Below are 24,067 nucleotides of genomic sequence, written 5' to 3' on the forward strand. Positions count from 1 at the left end.
TACTGCGATTAAGAATATACAAGAAAATAATACTTAAGAATATGCAAGAAAATAATACTTACGGCAGATTGAGATTCCAGAATTCCAGTTGTAATAGACATGTACCAAAATTAATGTAACTTTCCATTAACACTCAGTAACCTGGCCGGCCGCACACTTTGACGTGGCTTGAAGGACGAGAACCTGGGGCGGTAAGGCAAGTGGCAGCGATGGTGATGTCCTCAAACAGCTAGCGCAAGGAGCAAAGAATTAGTAATTGAGATTTTCGGAACAACTTAGATTGAGGATGTTAATACTCAATGATTTCTTGTTATCAATAATCGCCCATTTCTTTTGCATGTCTTACATATTGGCACAATTCGAGAATAGTCGGCTTGTGTCTGCAAGAATAGATACCTTTATTCAGACTATTTAGAAAATACGTACAAAAACAACTATGCACGTGTCATCTAGGGAAGTCCACTCGGAAAGCTCACAAAGTATCCCTGCTATCAATAGGAGTCAGAAGTACTTAACAATATAGCTACACTCTAAAGATATAGAGTACAAATAATAAATAAACCGGGAGAAAATGAACAGTCCATATTCTCTTTTATTATATGGCTGTGTCTCACAAGGACTGGGAACTACCGAATTCACGAATTTGATTGGCTGAAATCAATATTGAAAGTGGTCTAGATTTTCCCATCGAGACCGGTATCTAGACCGGTCTAGAAAAAAAGGTACAAAGAAAATAAAAAATTGGCATATAAGTCATAGCCATGTAATAACCATCTTATTAACCGTGCTAGGTCGGTCGCTGGTACAGACCTCACTGCGTTCGGTCTGTACCGGCGACCTAGGTCAAGATTCTCCCATACAGACCTCACACTCGGTTAATAAGAACTAAGTATCATCATTGTCCTCGTCATACGTGTTCACCAAGGATGACACTCAGCCACACACTTCGTGACAGATAGCTATTGGAATGGTCCTTCGTAAGTTTCTGCGACGTCCTCAGAATTAATTACGTAAATAAATAACCTTCTAAATTAAAGCCAACGCCCAGCGGTGTCTAAACTCTCTGACATAGGTGGCATAGATGATGAACACATGAGATGAGCTGACAACAATAAGGCAGTGTTGTCGGTTTACTTAGAGAAGCTGCACTCCACCAGTACATAGGGGGAGATCGGTAAGGTAAAGATGAATATCAGAGGCTCTAAATGGATCTTTGTGGTAAACCAAAACTCATAGGTTAGCCGTACTTGACACACCTTAGAAATTCCAAGGCTCGGGCGTGGATAACGTCCGAACCAAAAGCATTACTCCGAGCCCCGCAGTTTGTGTGACAGCATTTAGTGCTTGATAAATGTCGCACCTTGATAAATGTCAACGAATTGAATCTTTGAAACAAATAAAGAAAACATTTTACTTTCAGGAATCGCATTGATGAGGGCTGAGAACTTTGTATCGCTGTGCAGCTCATTCTAACAAACTATAGAGTCAGATATATTGACGGAGAGCAATCTTCGCCATTAGGGGGAATGACGCGCGTGGCTTTCCATTCTAAAGAAATACCCCAGACAGCAAGGAGATATCAATGGTTACAGCTACGGGTTTAGCCATAGTGTCGAGGGAATCAAAATAAGGAAAGCTGGAATATATTTGCAACGCAGTGGAAACAGGAGGATTTTTATTGGTGAAAACCGTTGGTGCAAGAAACTTTTGAAAAAATGCTTGTGATATCTGAAAGAAGAACAGCCTACTTCGCTTCAGTCGCCCGTTTCTACGAGAAAAAAAAGAAACAACAACAAAAAAAAAAAAACAGATTGGAACCCGTGCCTCCTAGTTGTACACTATTTCCAACTGAGCCACGAAGGGACATTTTGGAGGGGAGGATTTGCCTCGCTTACCTGCAAAGATCATACTTTCACTTTTTAACATCTGCATGTCAAATGATTCGTTTGATTGATCAGATTCCTTTACGGGAACGAACGCACCCAAATTGTCTCGCTCTCATTCTTGATATGGACTCCTGATAACTCGATTAGTGAGAGCAGTGTTACAAAGACTTCGGCTTGAGAAGAGTAGGACTGGGTGCCAAGGCACGGTATAATTTGATGAGTGACCAGCACTTCGTTTTTAGACAGTTTAACTTTGCAAAATATCGGAAAGGTGCCAGTGAACTCACCATGATACTCTGCTAAAGAAATAACTTCAATAGATAAACTACTTTTACGTAAAGCTTTATTAAAACCATCACCATACAAAGTTGTTCTGAAATAAGCTAAAACAGCAATTTACTCTAAAAGCGTAAAAGATTCAAGCAAAAATAAAAAAAAGACATCTTAAAGATTATCCTACTTTCTTATCGATCCAAATAGACGATAAATTTTTATCTGTGGTATAGAGAAATGTAACATCTCTGTGAAAAGCTCTGCTTAAGCGTCGATTCAAAGTTTCTCCACCTCTCGGTTATCAAAGAGACATAAAAGGTCATAAAAGGTTTTGTGGTTTCATTCGGTCTTGCGTCACCTTTAAACGGAAATGGAGACTTTCTCAGCCGAACAGCAAACCAACCCAATGGCTTAATTAATAAAACTAGCTCGTCTTGAACATTTCATAGCTCACACCAATTTGTAAAAAATTTTAAATAGCAGATGAAAGACTTGGCAACTCTCACTTTTTTGGAGACAGTCAGTAAAGAATTTCAAATTGACCAGTTACAGAATATCTACATTAGTTTGTTTCATCATTTGTTTGTAGCAGCTAAAAACCATGACTAATCGCTTCCAAAGAAGAATTTAAAACTTCGACTAGAAAAATCAACAATCAATTTTCATGGGAGTTTGTAAAGTTAACAACTAAAAACCAATGCAAATAAGAGTGGCACATTTGTGACCGCTAACCAACTTCGACGTTGGTACGTCTAGGTTAAAAAAGTCTATAGATTAGGCAACATTAACGAGCATCAAGGGAGGGGTGACTGAGTAGACACGTTTGTATTCCTCAGACCTTTCCCACATTCACTTACCGGCAACTACTGTTTACAACGCATAAACTATCAAATAAACTATCAAATCTATGTAAGGTTTGACTTTACACCAAACCTCTCTACCACCCTCGATTTACGAGGGTATGTCACTCACAAAAAAGTATAAACTTTTGATATGTGTAAGGAATGGTTTCTTCACATCTAAACTGAGCCGACAGCAAAGAAAAAAATTAAAAATAGCTTTTAAGGGTTAGAGGGCGAAGATTCTGGATTGGAAGAGAAACTGGTGCCATTTTCCTGAGGGGGTTCACCTCCACCCTCTATTATCCCTCGCCCCTGGCTAATTTGAGTCGGTCCCTGCTTTGAATGTTTTCCTTTAGCTTTTTTCTTGGATTTCTGATTTGCCGATCGCTTGTTCGCCGGCTTCTTGTCTCGTTTTCGTGAAACTTCCGGCAATCCTTTACTGCCTTTCTTGCTGTCTTTGTTTTCTGACTCAGGTCTTGTTTTTGTCGATTTTGATCTCAAACCAGTTTGGTTTTCTCCTCCTGCCTTTATGGTCTGCTCTATTTCTTCCGAAGTTTGAGAGTTTTCTCTTTCCGATACTTTCTTCTTCATTTTTCTTATTTTTTTCGTAGTTTTTTTTCTGTCCCTATCATTCGAGTTGTTGTTTTTCCTTCTCCCCGCAGACTTTCTCCTGGTTGGTTTGACTGTTGTCGTTTCCATTGTGATCTCTTCATTTGATGTAGTAATAGGAGCTGATGTTGCTATAATTGAAGAAAAATTTAGTTTGGAAGAGCTTGTGTCAGGATCCGAAGAATTCACGAAGGCTGTGGGTACATGTTGGGAGCCAAGTAAGGGTGTCACAGTCAGTTGAGATTTCTCGTGGTCAGACTTTTTGCTATTATTATTTAAAGGAGATTCCGGAGACCGTAATGTGGTGTTTAAGACAACCATCTCCTTTTCAGTAATTTCTTGTTTCTTTTTGTTTTCTGTTGACGATGACGATCTTTTCCCGTTTGGAGATTTCTTTTTAGACTTTCTGGACTTTTTAGAGCTTTTATTCTTTGGTTTGCCTTTCGAAGTATCTTTATTTTTTTTTCTCCCTCCTCGACCTCCATTTTTGCGCTTCTTGAGTGATTTTCCCTTCGTTGGTTTTGGTGTAGAAATCTTGGAATGCATTCTACCAGTATTCTCTTTGCTTTTTGGAGTTACTGATGCTGATGTAGTTGGAACTAAAGAGACGTTCAATCCTGGTAAACTTATGTTGAGTCCCGAAGATCCCACGGAGACTGTCGGTACAGCGTCGGACCTGTCTAAGTTTGTAACAGTGCTTTGTAACCGTATTTTGCTACTCATGCCTTCTTTGTCGGATTTCTTGCTTTTGGAACTGGAACAATTTAAACAGAGGTTGGACTCCATGCCTGATGTTTCATCTGGTCTGTTGTTTGTCTTTAAGTTAGCTGTCGGTAAAGGCGCCAATTGACTAGGAATAGAATGTTCGGTACTTAAGCTTTCCATTAGTTGTTGTTCACGTTCTGTATTCAATGTCGACTGCACGGTCGAATGTTCCGACAAATTCACATTTACTTCTTTTGGTTCAAGTGTTGTAAACTTTTCAAGAGTGGTTGGCTTCGAAATGTTGTTCCAAACACTCTTCGGAGAGTTTCCTGTAACATCCGAACGAGTAACAAGCACTACAGAAGGTGACTCCGAAGTCAAAGGCCTCACCGAACTTACAGCAGATGTTTGCAGGTTTGATGGCGTTGTTGGTAAAGGAGTCATGTGACCCTCTTCCAAACCCTCTCTCAAGTGGTTGTTGACAGCTGGACTTGCGGGCGCTACTTTAGGATACTTCTTACCATGGTGATGCGTGCAGTCCTGTCCTTTACATCCTCTCATCTTGGCGAGTAAATGATGGAGCTCTAATAGAACACCAGGACTCACCTCATGAATTATGTTATGCAACTGCAAAATAAATAGATATCTAATTTTGTTACAAGTTACGAACAAAGCCTAATGAGGTGCATCTGGCATCGATCAGGTTGGTACTGACATTGGATTTCAAAATTCCCTGATTTTTCTGTTTCCCAGACCAATTAAAGACAAAAAGACAAGGTAACTTACAGCCCCCTCAATAATTTCTACCAGAAGCGAAAGTACAATATAGCATTTGCATTACGGCTGTACTAACCTTGATTCCTCTGAGTCATTAGAGTCTAAACATCCTTTTAAAAGAATGATTCGCTTGACAAAACACTCGTTCAGCTCGACATTCAAAAGCTTTAAAATGGGAGGATTGGTTTTAAATCTTCCTCCAATTAGTCATCTCAGAGACTAGCTATCGCAAATTCCCGCTTCTGCTTAACTTTCAAACAAACTGTGCGTTACTATACCTGATATGGGTCCTTATTGAGGTCAAAGTACTCGTAGAAATTTGTGATGAACTCGCAGTATAGAAAATTGTGTGTTGAATTTATTGTTCTCAAGCACCAGTAAGAATTGTTGGCAGCATTAGGACAGAAACAGAATTCTCCTCCTGGACAAAAAAATAAACAAAAACAAAAAAACAAACATCCTGTTTGTTACATATCAGCTCTCTTTCGACCATTCTATGTAACTAGCTCCTAAATACGAGGCATAACATTTAGCCCTGGCACGAGGATCGACAGCCGCTCTAGTCAGAACAGGGCGTTCTAAGCAAGATCATGATGTTGTTGTTTAAACTCAATAAGTAAATCTTAAACACGTCTCTTGTAAATTTGATGAGCTCCACATGTTTAGGGAAGGTACGTTTTTTATTGAGGGGGTGGACCGGGGCTTCGGAGGGGAGGTTCATTAGTAAATATTTTACAAATTGGGGAGGGTCAAACCTGTTTGATACGCAGCCATAGTATTTTATTTCGGCTAGGAAAAACAACTCCATGTCGGTTAGTTGACTTTTAATTATTTGTTACCAAACACGCGAAGGGAAAAGAAACCTAAAACTTATCTATACAAGCAAAGCTACCAGTCTAAATCAATCTACGTCATTTTAAACAGATGTCGAAATATTACGTCAAAAAACTATCTTGTCCCAACTAACGTAATTGTCTCTCTCGACCCGTGCCCGCTTTCGTCTATATGTTGACGTCGGTAATGTTTCCGCGCGGGGCTCTGATTTAAAATTAGTGTCCGGTGACGATTCGTTATTTGAGCTACTCGGGCTTGAACCGACAAGTCGATCTACTACATCACTTTGCGAGTCAGTTTCCACCTCAGAAAGTGACGAGGTCACTTGTTGCTGTACATTTCTGAGTGGGGGCTTCCGAGGTTGTTGACGCCCCATTAAATTATTTTCACTTCCGGTTATTTTTGTCTTGGAGGAGGTGGGGGGAGGGTCAGATCCTTTTGTTTAGGCATTTATGAAGGGTCATGCATTAATCCGATCTGGAAAGTGGGAGGGCCACGACTTTTTCGGCAAAAAATTTCTAATACCCCGGCCCATCCCCCCCCCCCCAACAAAAAACGTACCTTCCCTTAGGCGAAAATTTTTCACTTAATTCTAATACTAATACAAAAACTCAACTCAGTGTTTTCAACGAAGGATTCTAACTGAGCTTCTCTTTGAAATAGTCAAGTGCGAAACTACTGAAAATACTACGGGGTTACCTAGGGAGGCACAAGTAGGGTATTCAGAACCACTATAAGATAATGAAGAGTAGTGGCCATGCATTGCGAACCCGCGGGGAATTCTCTGTGCGACTGGAGCGTTTGCCATGGAAACTAAACCCTCTTCCTCGTTTTCGTGCGCCTCACAAGGGGAGATAATAAACTTAGTCGCCTGTTTTTGACCAATGGCCAAAAACATTTTCCTATCAGTTTAAGCTTACTACCCGTACAAATATTTCAAGAGTGTCAAAATCTTAGTGCGATCGATCATTGGAGAATATTTTAACGTGGGCTGTGCACAAGAGATCTCTTTCCTTTCTCTTACTGTTATGCATAACGACTCATAAGACGAACACCCTACGATATATTTGTTCTCCTGATTTTGAAATCTTTATTCTTCAGATAGAATGTGAAATTATTTACCTTTCCAAAGCGGTGGCAACTTCCAGTGATCCTCTGTCTGATAAAAACAGTTCATACCAGGGCTGGCACACTTGCTGCGTCTTGGCTTCGCTTTCGCCTTTTTTTTCTTGCTCTCTGTTTTGCGGGATGGAACCTTTGACTGTTTAATTCTTCTCCTCAGCGATATCTGGAACTGATCATTGCTATAGTTTTCTTTGACCTCTCTCACGGTATCATTACCGTGGTTACATGGACAGGGGTACTCCATGAACTTGTCCCGCGCGCTTATCAGAAGCAGTTTTTTCTTTCTGTCGCGCAACGCACCAAGGCGTAGTCGTATTCCTTGAATTTTCTCTTTCAATTTATCAATTTTTTCCGCCCTGGCTCGTTGCACCTCTGAAGACTCCTGAGGTGGTCGAGTCACGTTTGACTGGGGTACTAGTTGGCTAGCAGGAGTCCTAATAAGCACTTTGGACTTTGCGCGTCGATTTTGTAGCCTTAAAGCCCTAGCCAATTCCTTCTGGTATCTCTTGGCGTTGAACTCATCTCTTCTCTTCCTTGGATTGTAGCTCAGGAAACGAGACCTTTTTGATCTTCGTCTGAGTTCTTTGGTGAAATAATCCATGCCGTTCATGAGCAGCTCCTCTGCAAGGTAATAGATGACAAAATTATGATGATTATAAGCAAAGCTGATCACCAAATGAGGTAGCTCTTAAAGTGACAACCGGTTAAATTACCCACGCAAAGGCAAGAGTTCTTTATTATTTTTTGCGATGCTAAAGGGTAAATTACAAAAAGTTTATGGAGGAAGGAAAACCGGCCGTTGAACTCACTCTGGATGTGCAGCATGTCATTTTGGTTTTGGTGCACTCCGCTATCAGGTTTTTGCTTCACGCAAACACACATCTTTACAGGAGTGGTGAAAGGGGTTGGTTGGGTGACTGGAGCCGTCCTTATTGTAGTTGTGGTATTTCTTCTACACTTTCTCAGCCTTGGTCTACGATTGACTGTCTGACACTCCCAGAGCTGCTTGGGTTGGCATGGAGATTGGTATTTTGGCCTGGAGCAGATTTCTTCCAAAACGGTCATCTTTCGCTCCTTGACTGAAACAGTCTTGTTCCTTGATTTCCCTTGTAGGAAGTTCTTCGTCCTTCTCCAACTAAAATGACACATTGCCAACATTTCTACAATGTACGTGTACAGTATACTAAATTAGTCAAATGACAGCAATCAGAGGATTTGTGAGTTGGGAAGGCGAGCCGTGTAGCACACCACGTTGTAAGCACGTTTAGTGAGGTTGCATTGGTGCCATACACCGAATGCAAATATGGCGTCCAATTTGAGTTGCCATCGTTCTGGAGTGACTAGCCTCTCACACATGCAATAATGCTTTTGTATTTCCACGTGAAGACGAGGCTAGTCAGTCCAGAACAATGGCAATTCAAATTGGACGCCATATTTGCATTCGGTGTATATGAAGAGAGATAAGGTGATTGATTCCTGGGGTATAAAACTAAAATATAAACAGGGGAAAGTAACTGTTTTAAGGCTATCAACACTCCAAATGAATATCCAACGCAAACTCTTCGAACCATCTCGTCAGGGAGCCCCTTCCCTAAAGGGCTTAAACCCAAACATAACAGCTATTATTCTGTGAGGTATTTCAAGCCTCATTGCCACAACAAAATGTGAAATTTTCAGCGCACGCATTTGTAAGCGAAACGATTTCGACGTTGTTGCTGATCAGGAGGTTGACCTAATAAAACATAAAATCATTTGTTCTTTTTTCGCTTTCGCGAATCTTCAAATTTCAATCGATGGTCGTTTGAAATTTGGTCGTTCAAATTTTGTTATCCCTTTGATTTAGTGATAGATGTGACCACTAATTCGTTTGAATATTCGAGATAATTAAACGGTTCCAAAACGAACCAAACTATTTAACAAATGGTAAACACCACAGCGTACACTATTGAGTTATGGATGCACGCGGGAGGTTGCTAAGCACGAAAGAAGCGACTCAAGCTTCTTGAGTGCTTAGCAAACCTCCCAAGTGCATCCATAACTCAATAGTGTACGCTGTGGTGTTTACCATTTGTTTTATAACATAACATTGATACATTGTAGCTAAAGAGTTCCCTTTTATTTAACAAATCTTACGTGACCAGAAAAAACAAGCGCGCGCGGAAAAATAGTCTTTGCATTTGCTCACGTCAACAGCGTACACCCATGGGCAAATGGGGGACGCTAAATTGACCAATCAGAGCGCGCGCTTTGCTTTGGTTATGTTATAAAACTGTTTTCCTAAAATGAACGCAAAACTTTTCATTGTAGAATATTTAAACGCTCAGAGGCTTTGGAATTTCTAACACGAGTAACAGAAAATATTTCGTTTATATAATTCAAGTGAGTTTTTGTGCTACGTTTGTCGTCTGTTTGACTATTTTGCTTACCCTCGAGACCTTTCTATGAGAACCGTGTCCCTCCATACAACATGCGTTCGCCTGTATAAAAAAAAAACAAAAAAAAAACAGACAAACAGACCATTAAATAACGAACACATTCAAAGCTTAAGTTGTGGGGCGTCTGTTTCCAAGGAGAGCTTTAAATGCCTCTCTCAGCTACAAAATTCTCTTGAACTAGGGCCGGAATTCATCAAAATATCTTTCAAGAAAAAGACATTCCTCTACAGCTCTAGTTTGCCTTTGTTTAAAAGTCAGCAGTGTCCGATGGGGCATCAAGCGTTGTTCACAGACATATGGCTGATGGCTAAACAGGTTTACACACTGATATCACTTTTTTGATCACAACAATGATCAGTGCATGTACAGGAGACTTGGGGTACTTCTTTCATAACCTACCTCTCTAATAGTGATCGACGATTAGTACGCACTGACACGAATATTATAAACTTCGTTCCCAAAGTTACGGGAAAAAGTGTACCTTTTTGCTCTTCGTCCGTATCTTGTCTTGCGGAACAGTTTCATAACTGACATCCCGTCCATGTCTTTAGGTATCTTTATGCCAGCAATATCCAAAAATGTGGGTGCCAGGTCAATGTTTAAGACAATGTTTTTGACACTGTATAACAAACAAGATCAACTTGGCTGAACATTACTTGTCAGATAGACATAACAGTATTACAGTTGAAATTTAAAAACGATCTCTGGCTAAAATGATTAAAAACTACGAGCTTTCGACTGCTCGAACTGCAGTCTTCGACGGTTGAAATGAATGATAAGAAAGCGATGAGAGAATTTAAATAAAGACATGAACTGCGAAATAATAAGAATGTAAATGATTATGAATATTTGTTAAAAAGAATGTTGTATTGTCCAGGTAACGGGAAAGAATTGTTATCTGTGTTTATTTATTTATTTATTTTTATCTATTTAATGATTTGTACCAAGTACTGGAGCAGAAACAATCGGACATGGGTCCCCTACGAGGTTTAAGCTTCAACAACACAGCAGTAATCTCGTGCGTGGGAAATTAACGTCTCCTACCCCAACCCTGCAGGAGACGGGACCTCCATTCATTCGTTAGGTGTCACTCTGGTATGCCACGCTTCTAATGTCTTTCTGGTTCTAAAAGTGCCTTTGACAATAATTGACGCGTTTTCAAAATCAGTGGCGAGGTTGTTGGACCAGGCGTGATTAGCAATTCTAGAACCTTTGGCCGCAGTGTTGATATTTCTCAAATGTTCTTTTTTTCGGGTATTAAAAGCTCTACTGGTTTCCCCAATATAACACCACGAACAATTTGCACAGGGAATTTTATACACGACGTTGGTCTGCGATTCCATCGGAGGTCGGAATCTCGGAGCTGGGAACTGTTGTTGTAGAGTGGTAAATGGTTTGTTTACAACAGTGATATCATGTTTTTTGAGGACACGTGTCAAAGGTTCAGTTACTCCTTTGATGTAAGGAAGAGAAGCGAAAGATTTTCGTGACTCGGTTGGTTCAACCATCTTGAAAAACATTCCGACAAGTTCCTCTGGGGATATATTTGTTGTTGAGGATCGAGTGTTTCTGTGTGGTTTTGATACACATAGGCTAGAAAAACTCGATTCTCAACAACAAATGTATCCCCAGAGGAACTTGTTGGAATGTTTTTTCAAGATGGTTGAACCAACCGAGTCACGAAAATCTTTCGCTTCTCTTCCTTACATCAAAGGAGTAACTGAACCTTTGACAAGTGTCCTCAAAAAACACGATATCACAATTGTAAACAAACCATTTACCACTCTACAACAACAGTTCCCAGCTCCGAAAATCCGACTTTCGATGGAATCGCAGACCAACGTCGTGTATAAAATTCCCTGTGCAAATTGTTCGTGGTGTTATATTGGGGAAACCAGTAGAGCTTTTAATACCCGAAAAAAAGAACATTTGAGAAATATCAACACTGCGCCCAAAGGTTCTAGAATTGCTAATCACGCCCGGTCCAACAACCACGCCATTGATTTTGAAAACGCGTCAATTATTGACAAAGGCACTTTTAGAACCAGAAGACATTAGAAGCGTGGCATACCAGAGTGACACCTAACGCAGATAACAATTCTTGCCCGTTATTACTTGGACAATACAACATTCTTTTTAACAAATATTCATAATCATTTACATTCTTATTATTTCGCAGTTCATGTCTTTACTTAAATTCTCTCATCGCTTTCTTAACATTCATTTTTCTCCTCGAAGACTGCAGTTCGAGCAGTCGAAAGCTCGTAGTTTTTAATCATTTTAGCCAGAGATCGTTTTACGTAAATTTCAACTATGTTCCATCCTGGCTGCGGCCCTTCAATATTTTCACATAACAGTATCAATTTAACACTTTACAGTTGAAGATAATAATAAAATTAACGATCGATAAAAGGTGGAAACTCTGTTCTTCTTCTTCTTGTCAATCCTATTCACTTGGAAACCTTTATCGAGACCAAACAGATCGACAACTTACTTTATGCATTTGCGGCTAACGATTAGAATTCACAATTTGTCTGAAGTACTCCTTCTGCCAACTAAAGAAATCTTAACCGAGCAAATGATCTTGCTGTATCTTCAAAAAATTAGGAGGGGCAAGGTAGGCAAGGAAAGACATGGAACAAGAAGAACACAGAGAAAAAGAACACGACAAGGCAAAGGACGCTGGTTGACGCAAAAGTCGTCTTAATGAGATTAAGTAAGAAAAGTTCAGAAGCGAGGTGAAACAGAGTGATGTGTCTCACCTGATATTCTTGGGAATGATTGGACCTCTTACGTAAAAGGGAACTCTAATGTCGCTCTCAAAGGGCATGGACTTGCCTTTCACCTGACCAAACTGACCCAGATGGTAACCATGATCTGATGTGAAGAATATGTAAGTTTCGTCTTCTATTCCAAGGGACTGGAGGGTGCGGAAGATTCGCGCGATTGAGTCATCAACTGAAAGCAATGTTTGAAGGCGACGGCGGTGGAGCAGATCCACAAAGGCTATTTTTTGTGCATCCATCGCAGGCGTTTCTCTCATGATCCATTGTTTGTCAAGTGATATATAATTCCAGTTGGGATACCTGTAAAAAGTGAAAACCAAAGACGATATTATCACTCAGCTGTGTTAGGCAAGCGATTAGTAGGCTGCACAGGGTTGGTAAGGTTCGTAAGCTGCACAGGGTTGGTAAGGTTCGTAAGCTGCACAGGGTTGGTAAGGTTCGTAAGCTACACAGGGTTGTAAGGTTCGTAAGCTACACAGGGTTGGTAAGGTTCGTAAGCTACACAGCGTTGGTAAGGTTCGTAAGCTGCACAGGGTTGGTAAGGTTCGATCATGACTAGGAAGCATGCTGACATCGAATACACTCTAGCAGAGAAAATCTAAACACGAACGGAATTTCACTCTGGTTAAACTTAAATTATAGGACAGCAAACATGTTCAGAAAACCCCAACAGCGAACAATGTGTTTTGTGAAATTTAGACAAGAAAAAAACAAACAAAACAAACAACAATAACAACAACAAATCAGTTCATTCGTACGGATCAACTCCCGCAACAAGTGACACAGTCTTGCAGTAACGGTGGATATTGGCCCTCTTATGCCTAATCTTGGTCATACCTTGGAGCCTGGGCACCAGGAAGTGCTGTAGCGTATTGAGGAGCAGGCGTCTCTGGACCATGAGGGGCTGCATGACTCACCACAGCAAGAAAAGGGGTGTGTGGTTTGTTTTCTTTTGTTTTCATTATGAAAGAGATACTCCTATTGGTGATAAAATCAGTGAAGTAATCTTGTTTATAGTCCATCTTGTGTCGTTCTTTGAACGTGTTTCGTCGTATTGTGTAGTTGTAGAATTTGGAGTTAAAAATCAGTCCTTCCCATTTTTTCCAGCCCGCTGGTACCCAGCTCCCATCGTACTCATTTAGGTATTTGCCAAAGTAGCCTGCAAATGATCATGTAGATCTGATTATGTAAACAAAGTTTAGCCGTTGTTCAACAAAATAACGTCTCAAACAATCCTCAATTTGGCTGAACCTTTCATCTGAACATTTTTGTGAAGTGTCGAGAGGGCCGAAAGCTAACAATGGAGGAACATTTATTTAATTGAATCAACCCTTTTATAGAGAAATTCTGAGGCCAACTGACTACGCGAAACCATGGTTTAGGTTAGACCGTGTAATAAAAGGCAGTCCATGACTGCATGTTGCATTCTGTTTGACAGTTATAACGTAACAGCATAAAATGAGGTGTGAAATGTGGAGGGGCTAATGGACAGCTCTTGTCGACGCCAAAACTGTGACAAAAGGAGGACATGGTTAGAACAGAGTTTTTGCACTGGTTAATGGACTTTTAAAAATGTGCATTAAATGTATTTTTATGCAAAACTTCGCCACTTCGCTCGCTCTGTGTACCTAGTACAATGGATGTATTTACTCCTCTTGAGATTCGAGCCCTCGCCGCGTCAACTTCTTTTTTTTACTTTTCGTTTCGTTTTCCTTTATTTTTTCCCTTTTAATTAACATTTTCTTAAAAAGATATTTCAGATGTTTAGAGTAAGACACACATGTGAGAACGTTTGACGACGTAGCTTTATATTCAAATCGATAACAAAGTCGTAATGCAGAGAGGAGACTCTAAACAAAGATCGAACTCAAGTTAACAAAACCAAAAATAAATCCGCAGAAACCCAATGAGATTCGTTCGACGATGGCCAGTGTCAGAGCTGAACCAGGACGTGTCGCAAGAGACGTTACACGTAAGAGTGTCTCATGATGGTCCGCCATTGCGAGGGACTTGGGTGAAGGTTTACGGACGTACGCAACACTATAACATAGTGTCTACGGCCTTCCTAGAAGGTAGGCACAGGAGGCACAAAAAACCCGGCCTATAGAGTTTGCCACACTTAGAGACGAAAACCCTCAGGGAATAAGAAGTCTAGTTAATGGTCTAAATAAAATCCATGATGAAAATGTGACGATTTTAATGTCAAACAAATCTGTGCGCAAATATATTACAGACCGAAAAAAAACTGCCTCATGGTTGCTGTTGTTTTTAGGTCTTAACTAACGAAACACCCGAGCAACTTCTAATGCAAAATATGTCCGGTGACTGTGAGCCGATTCCGTGAGAAGGTTCAACAGATAACCATGCTCTGACGTAAAAGCAAAGTGGAATTTTTCCATAGACAAATAACTGATCGCATCAATATTTTATTGGGTATTTAAAAGCGACACCTGGACGAGACTCAAGGAAGGTTAACCAAAATCTTTCTTGTGTATATCTGTATCTCCGTGCTAAAAAGATAATCCTTCCTAATACCACTAAGAGTGAAAAGAAATTAGTCTCAATTATTAAAACTCCCAAAGCCTTTAAAAAATTTCCTTCCCGTGACCAAGTGAGGCTGTGGTGCATGCAATTTGTGACTCTCGAGAGCGCTTTTCATAAACTAATGCTCGACAAGACAATGACAGTCCTAGCGACTGCTGCTTATATGTTTGCTGATCATTTGAATTTGAGCGCGTTAAGGCTAACATTTCCAAAAGTATCATTTCCCTGTCTGTCAAACATGATAATTCATATGCGATTGGGTTATTGCTAAAGAAATCTAGATGTCAAAGAATTGGAGAAAAACACGCAAAACTAACTTTATTGTGAAGCAGTTTCACTATACAGAAGAATGTCCCATGTCAGAATGTCAGAGAAGGAAATTAAAGACAGGTTTTGCAAAACAACTGCAATTGCTAGTACCCCAAAGTTGAATAGTGAAGTAAAAGAAAAAGCCTTTACAAGCAAATGAGATTGGAGCGTTTGTTGAAGTAATCGATTCGTTTATCTCATCTTTTGGCTTGCTGGCAATTATATTAGGCTCATACGATAACGTCTGACTGGTAAATCCAAACAGTAGATCTTTAAATAACTTCTCAGACAGGACTGACTGACATTCTGTTTACACGTCTTACGATCTGAAAAGTCATTAAAAAGCCGACACCGTGAGGCGCGTGGACCTGTGACACTGAGATAACCAAGGGGTCGCCAGAGTCATCAAAAATATCCCTTACGTCGTGCAGCTGGCCAGGTTTAAAGAAAATAAATTGTAAGAAGTTTTATTAAAATTTTCAGTTTCAAATTGGCAAGTCAGATGTGGACAATGTATGATAGGTGCGTGTCCCATTCAGGATACGTTGTTCCAACGATGCAAGTCGGGTCGACTGGGTTCAAAAACTGTTCAGCGCAAATCTTGTTATAGTTTATTCGCACCAATTATTACCTACACATGCAATGAAAAGATTAACATTAAAGTAGAGACACTTAGCTGCCCCACTAACGCGCATAGAAATTATCATGTCCGGTTTCCACAAACTTAAACGATATTTAAATCCTGATTAGCTCATATTTTTCGTTTATCCGCAGGACGAATTCCTTTAAAAATATTCGAAATACTCAGTTTTGCACTTCATCCAGGTTCGATTTTGGTTCAGTATTACAGTGGTTCAGTGGTTAGAGCATCCGACTAGATCACGGAGGGTCGTGGGTTCAAGTCCCATCTGGGCTCGGATTTTTTTCTATTACACTAAAAATTGTTTCAGTATCACAGAAAGGACAAAAAATATGAAGATGAAATTGTAAATACAGCGGTTTAACATGCTCAAAAAGAAAGGTTTCGAGGCTTTGGTAAAGCTCCCTTCAAAACGAAGGAGGATATCACATCAAAGACGCTTTTTGGTTAAAATCAAGCATAGTATTGACAAAGAAAACAATTCCTTCGTGCCTTTCAAATATAGGATCAACTGATAAACTGCATTTGAAGTGATCTACTGAAAGATTCTTTAATTGGATGAACATTTCAGAGTCCAATTAAATTATTAACACAGGAAGGTGAAGACATTGTTCTTTTCAACATGCATTTGCAGTCAACGAGTATCCTACTAGGTAAAAATGAAAAAAAAAAGAACAAAACGGTTCTCAAAAACAAGAAGTTTCTCGACCTTACATAATACCATTTTACATAGCCTGTTTGCTGTTGCACTTTGGTTTGGTATATTCGGCTAAATACCACAAAAAAACCCGCCCTGGCTCATGCCGGCTTCCTCCAGGTCGTTTTTCTTTTCAATTATTCTTAATGACAGGGGAGGCCCACCTCCTTTTGTGAGAAGAGCCGCCACTTAGTCAGAGTTTCACAATCGAACTTATACAACCTTAGAAAAGGGGATTTTAGTTCAAATTCCATTTCAATATTATTGTGTCGCGAGGGGAAAAATTTAACGAATAGTATAACAGTTCCCCTTCTGAGATATTAATTAGACGTGTCAGTAAATCATAGCCTCCACAGTGATGGAGAAAGACGTGATGGTATGAGAATCCACAGGCCATGAATCTCATTAGCACTTCCCTTTCTGAGTCAGATGATTCAAGAAAGTTCTTTCTCAGTTTTCCAGGAAAACACTGGGATCATTAGATATCCGGAAAATCGACAGACAATGCCCCCGCACTTAAAAAAAAAAAGAGGATTCTTGATGAATCCGGTAACTGAAAAAATTACATCTTTATAGCATTGCTGTGAGTTGAATTCTCTATGACTCAGAGCAGCGTTTAACCCCAACCCGATATAAGTTCTAGTTTTGATAGTTTTTATCGATTGACATCATTGTGGGTGGAAAAAGAGGAAAATATTTTGACACTGCATTTGTAAAGAAAATAAAGCTTCCTCGATTAGTGTGAATCTGTTGATAGAATGCCTTTTTCCATTTTTTAGCGCAGTTATTTCGGTAAGTTTTAGGTTTTGTTTCAGTTTACAACATTCAAATGGTCACGTTTCTGCTGTTGACACCATAACCGCAAAGTAAAATAAAAAGGAAAGGCTGAAGAAAAGAGGGCAAAAAATAAAATAAAGAAACGGAGTGTGAGAGGGACGGATCAAATTAATATTATGTTCATTCAGTGAATTTTTGTCGCTTTTGTTAGTTTCACAATAGCAAAAACCTGCTGCTAGAAAAATGCATTGAGGAATTCAGCAACCTCTAAAAATAACTTCAGTGTTGGGTTAAGGCACGTCATCCAAACAATTTGGGTGATGTGCCTTCCTGTTTGAGGCCATGATCAGTCTGAGCCTGGGTCAATAAAATGATACTCTCCAACCAAACTCAATCAGTCAAATATATACTCGGTAGCCGAACCCTTCAAGCAAGACGAGCTCAGCTTGTTCAAGTTAAAACTCCACTCCAGCTTGATAAAATAATCAAAAAGCATATATCATGAAAAAAAGGGGGAAAAAATACATGATAGCTTTGCCGAAAAGAAGTCTTCATCAGCCCATAAAAATGTATCAAGTGCGTGCGTTTTCGTTGTTTTCCTTCTCAATTACCATGCTCCTCCAGTCGCCGAAGTTGTCAAAGTTGCCTCCGCAGCCACAAATAATCCTTACATAAATCTGTCTCGTTCCGTTTGCTTCATCACACGGAAACTTTTCTTCAAAGCTTGCTTAATTACTCGTGAGTATATGACCTTGACGAGTGAAGGGTAAGGTTCCAGATTGCAGAAGTAATTTATGGTGATGTCAGAATTTTTTTGAAATAAGTGCTAAAAATTTACAGTGTTCACATGATCTTTGTTTGCCTAAGTCCGTTCATGAAGTCCATGTTACAGGATGTTTGTTGAGACAGAGTTAGGAGCCGACAAACTTTCATCACAAACAAGCTGCCAGTTTAAAGAGAGAAAACTCGTGATGTTCATGATAACTGCGTTTACTTTGTTTCATCCTTTTCTAGCTTCAGCACGCTTAAGAGTAAACAATTTATCTTGGCACTATTTCATGATATCGGAAAAAGACTAAATTTGAACTCTATTTTTGGTGACTAGTTCCTAGGGAACAACGTACATCCCGAAAACATCACGGCTAACTGTATTGTTCTTTATTCAGTGCACTGGTGTTATCTCATTTCTACAAAAAAATTAGTATTGAATTCGACCATCATTAGGGGGGGGCCTTAACGAGAGCAGAACAAAACCACAATCTTAAATGGTACATGGATATTATGCAAATGAATCCTTTTTAGGACATCTTACCTCATCAAAATTCCCTAGTACGTATTTGGCCAAATGCAATTACAAGTAATTTCAGTGATACACTTCGAGTAATCGTTTTAGTAGACACGTACAAACAGACCACTATCAGGCTTGTAAAACAGTTTTTTTGGGGATTTCATCAGATAAGGCAACCTTCAACCCAAAGGCGACATTCCTTGAATAACTTGTCTGATATGACAAAAGCGAAGAGTAGAATGTAAGTCGCCGAACCGTTAATGAATGTGGACCTTAAGTCAGCATTGTGAACGTGTACTTATGGTTGGAAGGATGTAAAAACGTTTTGAGATAGCAAAAGCAACAGAAGAGAGTGAGTTTTCACATCAAGGGAGATTTTTACTTGTTGATGCGGAGACATTTCCTTGCCGTTTGATCCTACTAAATCTTAAGACGACCTTAAGACTTGCTGCTGAGGTTTCGCCATATGGATGGTTTTTGAATCAAACGATTTTCTCTCATTTCATTTCTCTGATGAAATCAAAACAAACAATAGCTTCGTGATTTTAAGCATAGTTAGTCGAAAGAAAAAAATTGTTTACTTTTGAAGAGAGAAGTTTTCGTTCTTCCTTTTATCGCTCCTTGCCAAGTGAAGTAAACTGATCAAATAATCTCTAATGAAAATATAACAGTGATACATGAATTGATTAACCGCGACCAAAACACAGCTAAACCACCAAATATGAATGGTGTTAACATGTCAGTTGCAGCCTCACCGGAATTTCTATGAATCAGCTCTTTGCTAAAACTCGACCAGTGCTGACGTAATTCACTTAAAAGGACAATGAGAGTAAGCCATGCAACGTAGCGCCGTTTGAAAACCGAGCAACAAAAAGAATGTCATCGAGATATTCATGACAATTATATTGTGGGTAATGGTAGGGTAGCAGTTTGTGATGACCAACGTGAACAACGAAGGCTCGATATCGTCAATTTTGTAGTAAGACCTCCGGTGAAGAAACCGAAAAAATGATTGGTTTGGTTCCACAATACTTATGTAAAGTATTCTCAAAAGTGAAAGTTATATGACTGCAGACAATGTGCTAATAAAGGATAATCATAGTTCAAGATGAGTAGATCAGTGTGTTCACTTACCTGTTATGTATCCCGAAGACTCTAAGTACTTTGCGTAACTTTTCCTCTCTGGACCTCTTCTCCATGATGGGGATGAACAGTTCAAGTTATTAGTGAACGTGTTGTGGTTGTGCGCGTAGGAACCAGTCAAAATGCTGGCGCGGGAAGGGCAGCACATTGGTGTTGTAACGAACGCGTTCACAAAATCGGCTCCTTCTTCTCGAAGAATTTTGCTAGTCTTCGTCATTACCTCTGGTGATCCAAGCGCACTGTCCAAATCATCTGTCAGAATGAAAACGATGTTTGGTCGCTTAGCCGATCCTGAACCGCTTCGAAAATTGTGCTTTGGTTTGCGTGCAGCCAAGATGTTATTACACAACATTAGCAGTGTGAACATTGTCAAGCCTTTCGCCATTTTTCACCAAATCAAAGTGGCAGTGTTGGTGACGAGCTCGGTAAAGTCGATTGCTTGATTGTCGTGTCAGGATGCCAGGCAGTCCGCAATGAAAATCTAAAGAGAATTTATTGAAAAAAACATCAACCAAATATCACTGATCGATCCAGTTTAAAGTGCCGACGGTTTTCGGGTACTTCAATTGTCGGTATGGAATTACTATTGAATCCCGCGATGATTGAGATGATATGCAAAATTGTTTCAAATAAAACGGACAATTCCCGGTGGGATTCGGTGAGAAATTAGCCATTGATAATACTTACCGACTGCTAGACTGCAAAACGCAGGCAAGAGCCATGGAAACTCACGAAGGGGGTAAAACAAAGAAAATTCAACAAGTCATAACAAACATATTTTTTGTAGATATAAACGACGATTGCCTCTTCAATACATACACACCTTTTCCCTTTGAGACAAATTTGATCTTGTTGCTTTTGTTTCTTGAACCGCTAGAGATGACCAAGGCTGGAGGCCGCTATCTGACAAAATTAGGGTCTTCAGCAGGACATACTGAAACAACACGTTCTGTATACAGCGCTATATTATGCCAAGGAATTTCGTGTTAATTTTAGATATCGATCTGAGTGACCTACAAACCGGAAACAGTTCACGGGAAATCAAAACAGATCAATTGATAAGCACAAAGCAGGCAGTAGTTACGATTATGTGGAAGGAAAAAAAGTATCATTGAAGAGCCTGAAGAAAACTAGAAGAATGTAACAAACGCAATTTCTTCATTAGTTTTGATGTCATCAACTAAACACCTCCCGTGGATCAATTCTCTGCATATCGCTTTTCCTACCTCCCCACAGTCATAAACTAATGGCCTATTGAATAAGTTTTGGTGCGGTTTGTATTTCAGGCAAGCAGAGGCCGTGCCCCATGACATGGCAACGAGAAAAAATGTACAGGCAAAGAATAATACTAATAACTATTCAAACGAAATTAAAGTGAAATAAAGACTTTCATACTCGTAAAATTAAAGGAATGAAATTAAAATTACATCGACTTTTATCATAGGTTAATAGTATTAGAGTACATGTCAATTACCTTACGGCGAATTTACTTTTTCACGAAGCGCTCAACTGAACTGAAGCCCAGAGATATAATTCATTCAAACATCAAAATTACAAACTTTACCTTTGTGATAGCGTAAGTCAGTTGCAGACTTCCTATATTCAGGATGCAATATGTTTGGCTAAGTTTGCTCAGAGTCACTGGGGGCAACAAAACAGCCTGTTCTCATAAAAGGCCTTGTAATGTACCGGATTTTTGTTGAGATGCCTACGTCAGACATCACTGCCGTTGGGCTCATTCAAAAGCACGGCGGAGAAAATCACACATAGCACTTTTGATCCTCCCGTCCGCTGTCGCTTATTCATCGAGCGCCCACAAAATTGTCAGGCAGGAGGAGAAATTTTTTTTTTTTGGAATACCAAAGGTGATGTCTAGTCTACTCCGCTTCTCGTTTCGAAATTAGAACGGACAAGAGTTTTTCCATCGTATATTAGCTTTATTGATTTATTACTTTACTCATTGGACAAAACTCAGAATAAAAATCGACTGCTCGACTTCTCGCCAAAATACGAACCGAGGCCTTATGAATGTCTTGCAACGTGCGCCTAAAGGTGCGATTAGGTACGATGCAAGTGAGAAAGGTGGTTTGACGGCCAAAGTATAACATGCTGACAAGTTCTACGTTGTATGGGCATCCACTTTTGTAAATTTTGTATTCTTTCAGTTTCAAACTATAGCGGAGAGAAAGCCGGAGGTTATTAAGGTTCATACCGATTGGACACAAAACAAGACAAGAGCAATTATTAGTTACTCAGTTGTTTCGAACTGGAAACAGATGAATCAAGGGCCATTTTGATTGAAAATAAAGTCAAATACAATGTACACATACGTCATGTTATATCTCTTTTTTGGTTACTTAGATGTTCGCTTACATAACATATTCGATATCTTTGCATGTCTGGTATAGTTTTATTTTGTTAACGCGATCAGGGTCACTTGACCTTGATTCCCGGTCACACCCTAATTTCACCTCAGAATATTCTCTGAGTGGACAACAGCCATCTTTGCCAAAGTTTTAAATTCACGAGCAAAATTTGATTTTTTTTTAGTGGCTACATCAGTTACGATGATTTGTGGCTCTCGCTACCATGTATTACGTATTTATTGAGCTTTAACTCGATGTTGTTCTGCTCTTGTTTGACAAAACTCGGACAGTTGTTGATGAAAAGGAGTGCCAGCCTGTTGATGCAGTCACTGTGACATGCGAAACGCCACGTGGCCTAGATGACCGTGTTTGTCCTTGATTTTTACCATTTTTGACTATACATCTTTAGGTTCCTGATAAACAGAATTTCTGACGCGGGATCGACATTCATGAAAGACTTGACCAGTTTTCTATCGACTCTAAGCTGCAGCTGAGGAATTTTCTCTCCTTAATTCACACTTGTACTTCGCCCTCAAACTCACTCATTTTTTAAAGACTTTAATCTAAGGAATCTCTGAGTCAAAACTGTCAAGTCAGTTCAGCATTAGATAAGTGGATAGAGATTAAAAACAAAAACAATGTTTTTGTTGCAAAATGTGATACGTACAAAGGTCGTGGTAAATGCCCGTGCTCAGTGTGAAAAACGAAAAACAGAAGTGAAATGCTTGTCTTTGCATGACGAGCGCGTGGCTTAGCAACGGATCTCGTACCCAGATCCTACCGAGTAACTGAAGTGCAGGGACCTTGCCACCGTACCGCTTGGCCGTGGAAGTTCTTGGTAGGAGACAAGTCCCTTGTATGAGTGCAAGTGTGACCTTGATACGAAAACTTACATTTAAATAAAGTAAAGAAGTTTAGTTTTCTCGTATTTCTGGCTAGAGACGATTGCATCTTTTTGGTTTCAACGATTTACACAAACCAAGCTTAAGGCTTTTTCACGCGGTTTTTTCCTGATAATTTCCACTGAGAACAGACCGTTACCGATCCTGGAATAAGTAGCCTTGTTAAGTGATATCAGATTTGTGTTCAAGTCCATCAAGGTATGCTCGTTATGGGCTCCTGATTTGAGTTCCCTTCTTTTCGATTACAAGCGAGCTTCCTTCAGGAGTAACTAGGAGAAGCTGAAGAGCGCAATAAACCAGACTCTGTCAGGGGGTGATGGGCTCTTGACTCTGTATAAAGATTGACAAGTAATCTCTAAACCTAAGTAGAAAGGAACACTCAGATATGAAGATGTAAAAAATTTTTTGACAAATCTCAAATTTAATTTTGCTTCTTGGGGAAACAGTTCGAGGTAGAACAAACATTTATGGAGGACAGGAAGTGTTCCACGCTCGTGAATCTTCACATTTATTATACCATTTCTATGTCATATGCCGAATAAAGTCATGACAATATTCAAAATATGCCACAGTACGGCATTACACAGAAGAAGAAGGTAAAAGCACGAAGCAACAAAATGGCTGCACTTAACGATCCAAACTTCGCTTTTTTTGCTTGTTTTACGCTCTTAGACTACTTTTAAGAGACGGACATATTTTGTTTGTTGGTCACACTGAAAAACACTTAGTGTACTCCTTATGCGATCAATACAATGTACAGATAAGACCGTAGGATTTAATTCGCAGACTAAAATCCATGAAATACTAATAAGTGTGATAGTCTATGAAATAAAAGTAAAAGGATAAGTCCCTTATTCGATGGATAACATGAAATACGCGCGGACATTTTGCTTGTTGCTCGTACTTTCCAAGAGCGCTTTTCAAGATTTCACATTCAAATCTGAAGCCTCAAAACAAAACCTCCAGCGACCTAATGATTTGGTTACTGCTTAATGCTGTAGTTGGGATGGTAAAGGGAAATCGTATTATGGCAAACATTGCCAATAGTAAGTCAGTTATCGAGAGGCTAACACAGCAGCAGTTACGAGGAATGCAGGAGAGATCTTGTTCTTACCATGGCAATCACTGA

The 24,067-nt window shown here is 39.7% G+C and overlaps 1 protein-coding gene and 1 long non-coding RNA gene across 3 annotated transcripts in view; both read right to left on the bottom strand.

The window, feature by feature from the left end:
• Window positions 1–2,116, bottom strand: part of LOC148738317 (uncharacterized) — a 38,991-nt gene extending 36,875 nt beyond the window's left edge. Inside the window, exons 1-2 of one of the 2 annotated variants that reach the window (XR_015996104.1) lie at window positions 1,257–2,116; window positions 63–229 (exon numbers count right to left, since the gene is read on the bottom strand). This is a non-coding gene — a long non-coding RNA (uncharacterized LOC148738317). Of the gene's footprint in view, window positions 1–62; window positions 230–426; window positions 710–1,256 lie in introns of those variants that run through there. The other variant, XR_015996105.1, reaches the window with a different exon arrangement.
• A 96-nt stretch (window positions 2,117–2,212) lies between these two features.
• Window positions 2,213–20,696, bottom strand: LOC111328024 (extracellular sulfatase Sulf-1). The gene is made up of 10 exons (XM_022932367.2): window positions 20,494–20,696; window positions 19,662–20,151; window positions 13,110–13,431; window positions 12,249–12,572; window positions 9,968–10,105; window positions 9,478–9,528; window positions 7,861–8,186; window positions 7,049–7,672; window positions 5,371–5,513; window positions 2,213–4,942 (listed from the first exon to the last, which is right to left on the bottom strand). The coding sequence occupies exons 2-10, from the start codon at window positions 20,053–20,055 to the stop codon at window positions 3,221–3,223; spliced, it is 4,044 nt and encodes a 1,347-aa protein (XP_022788102.2). The 5' UTR covers window positions 20,056–20,151; window positions 20,494–20,696; the 3' UTR covers window positions 2,213–3,220.
• Between the last annotated feature and the right edge of the window lie 3,371 nt (window positions 20,697–24,067).

Source organism: Stylophora pistillata, chromosome 2, assembly GCF_964205215.1.
Source record: "Stylophora pistillata chromosome 2, jaStyPist1.2, whole genome shotgun sequence".
Classification (NCBI taxonomy): domain Eukaryota; kingdom Metazoa; phylum Cnidaria; class Anthozoa; order Scleractinia; family Pocilloporidae; genus Stylophora; species Stylophora pistillata.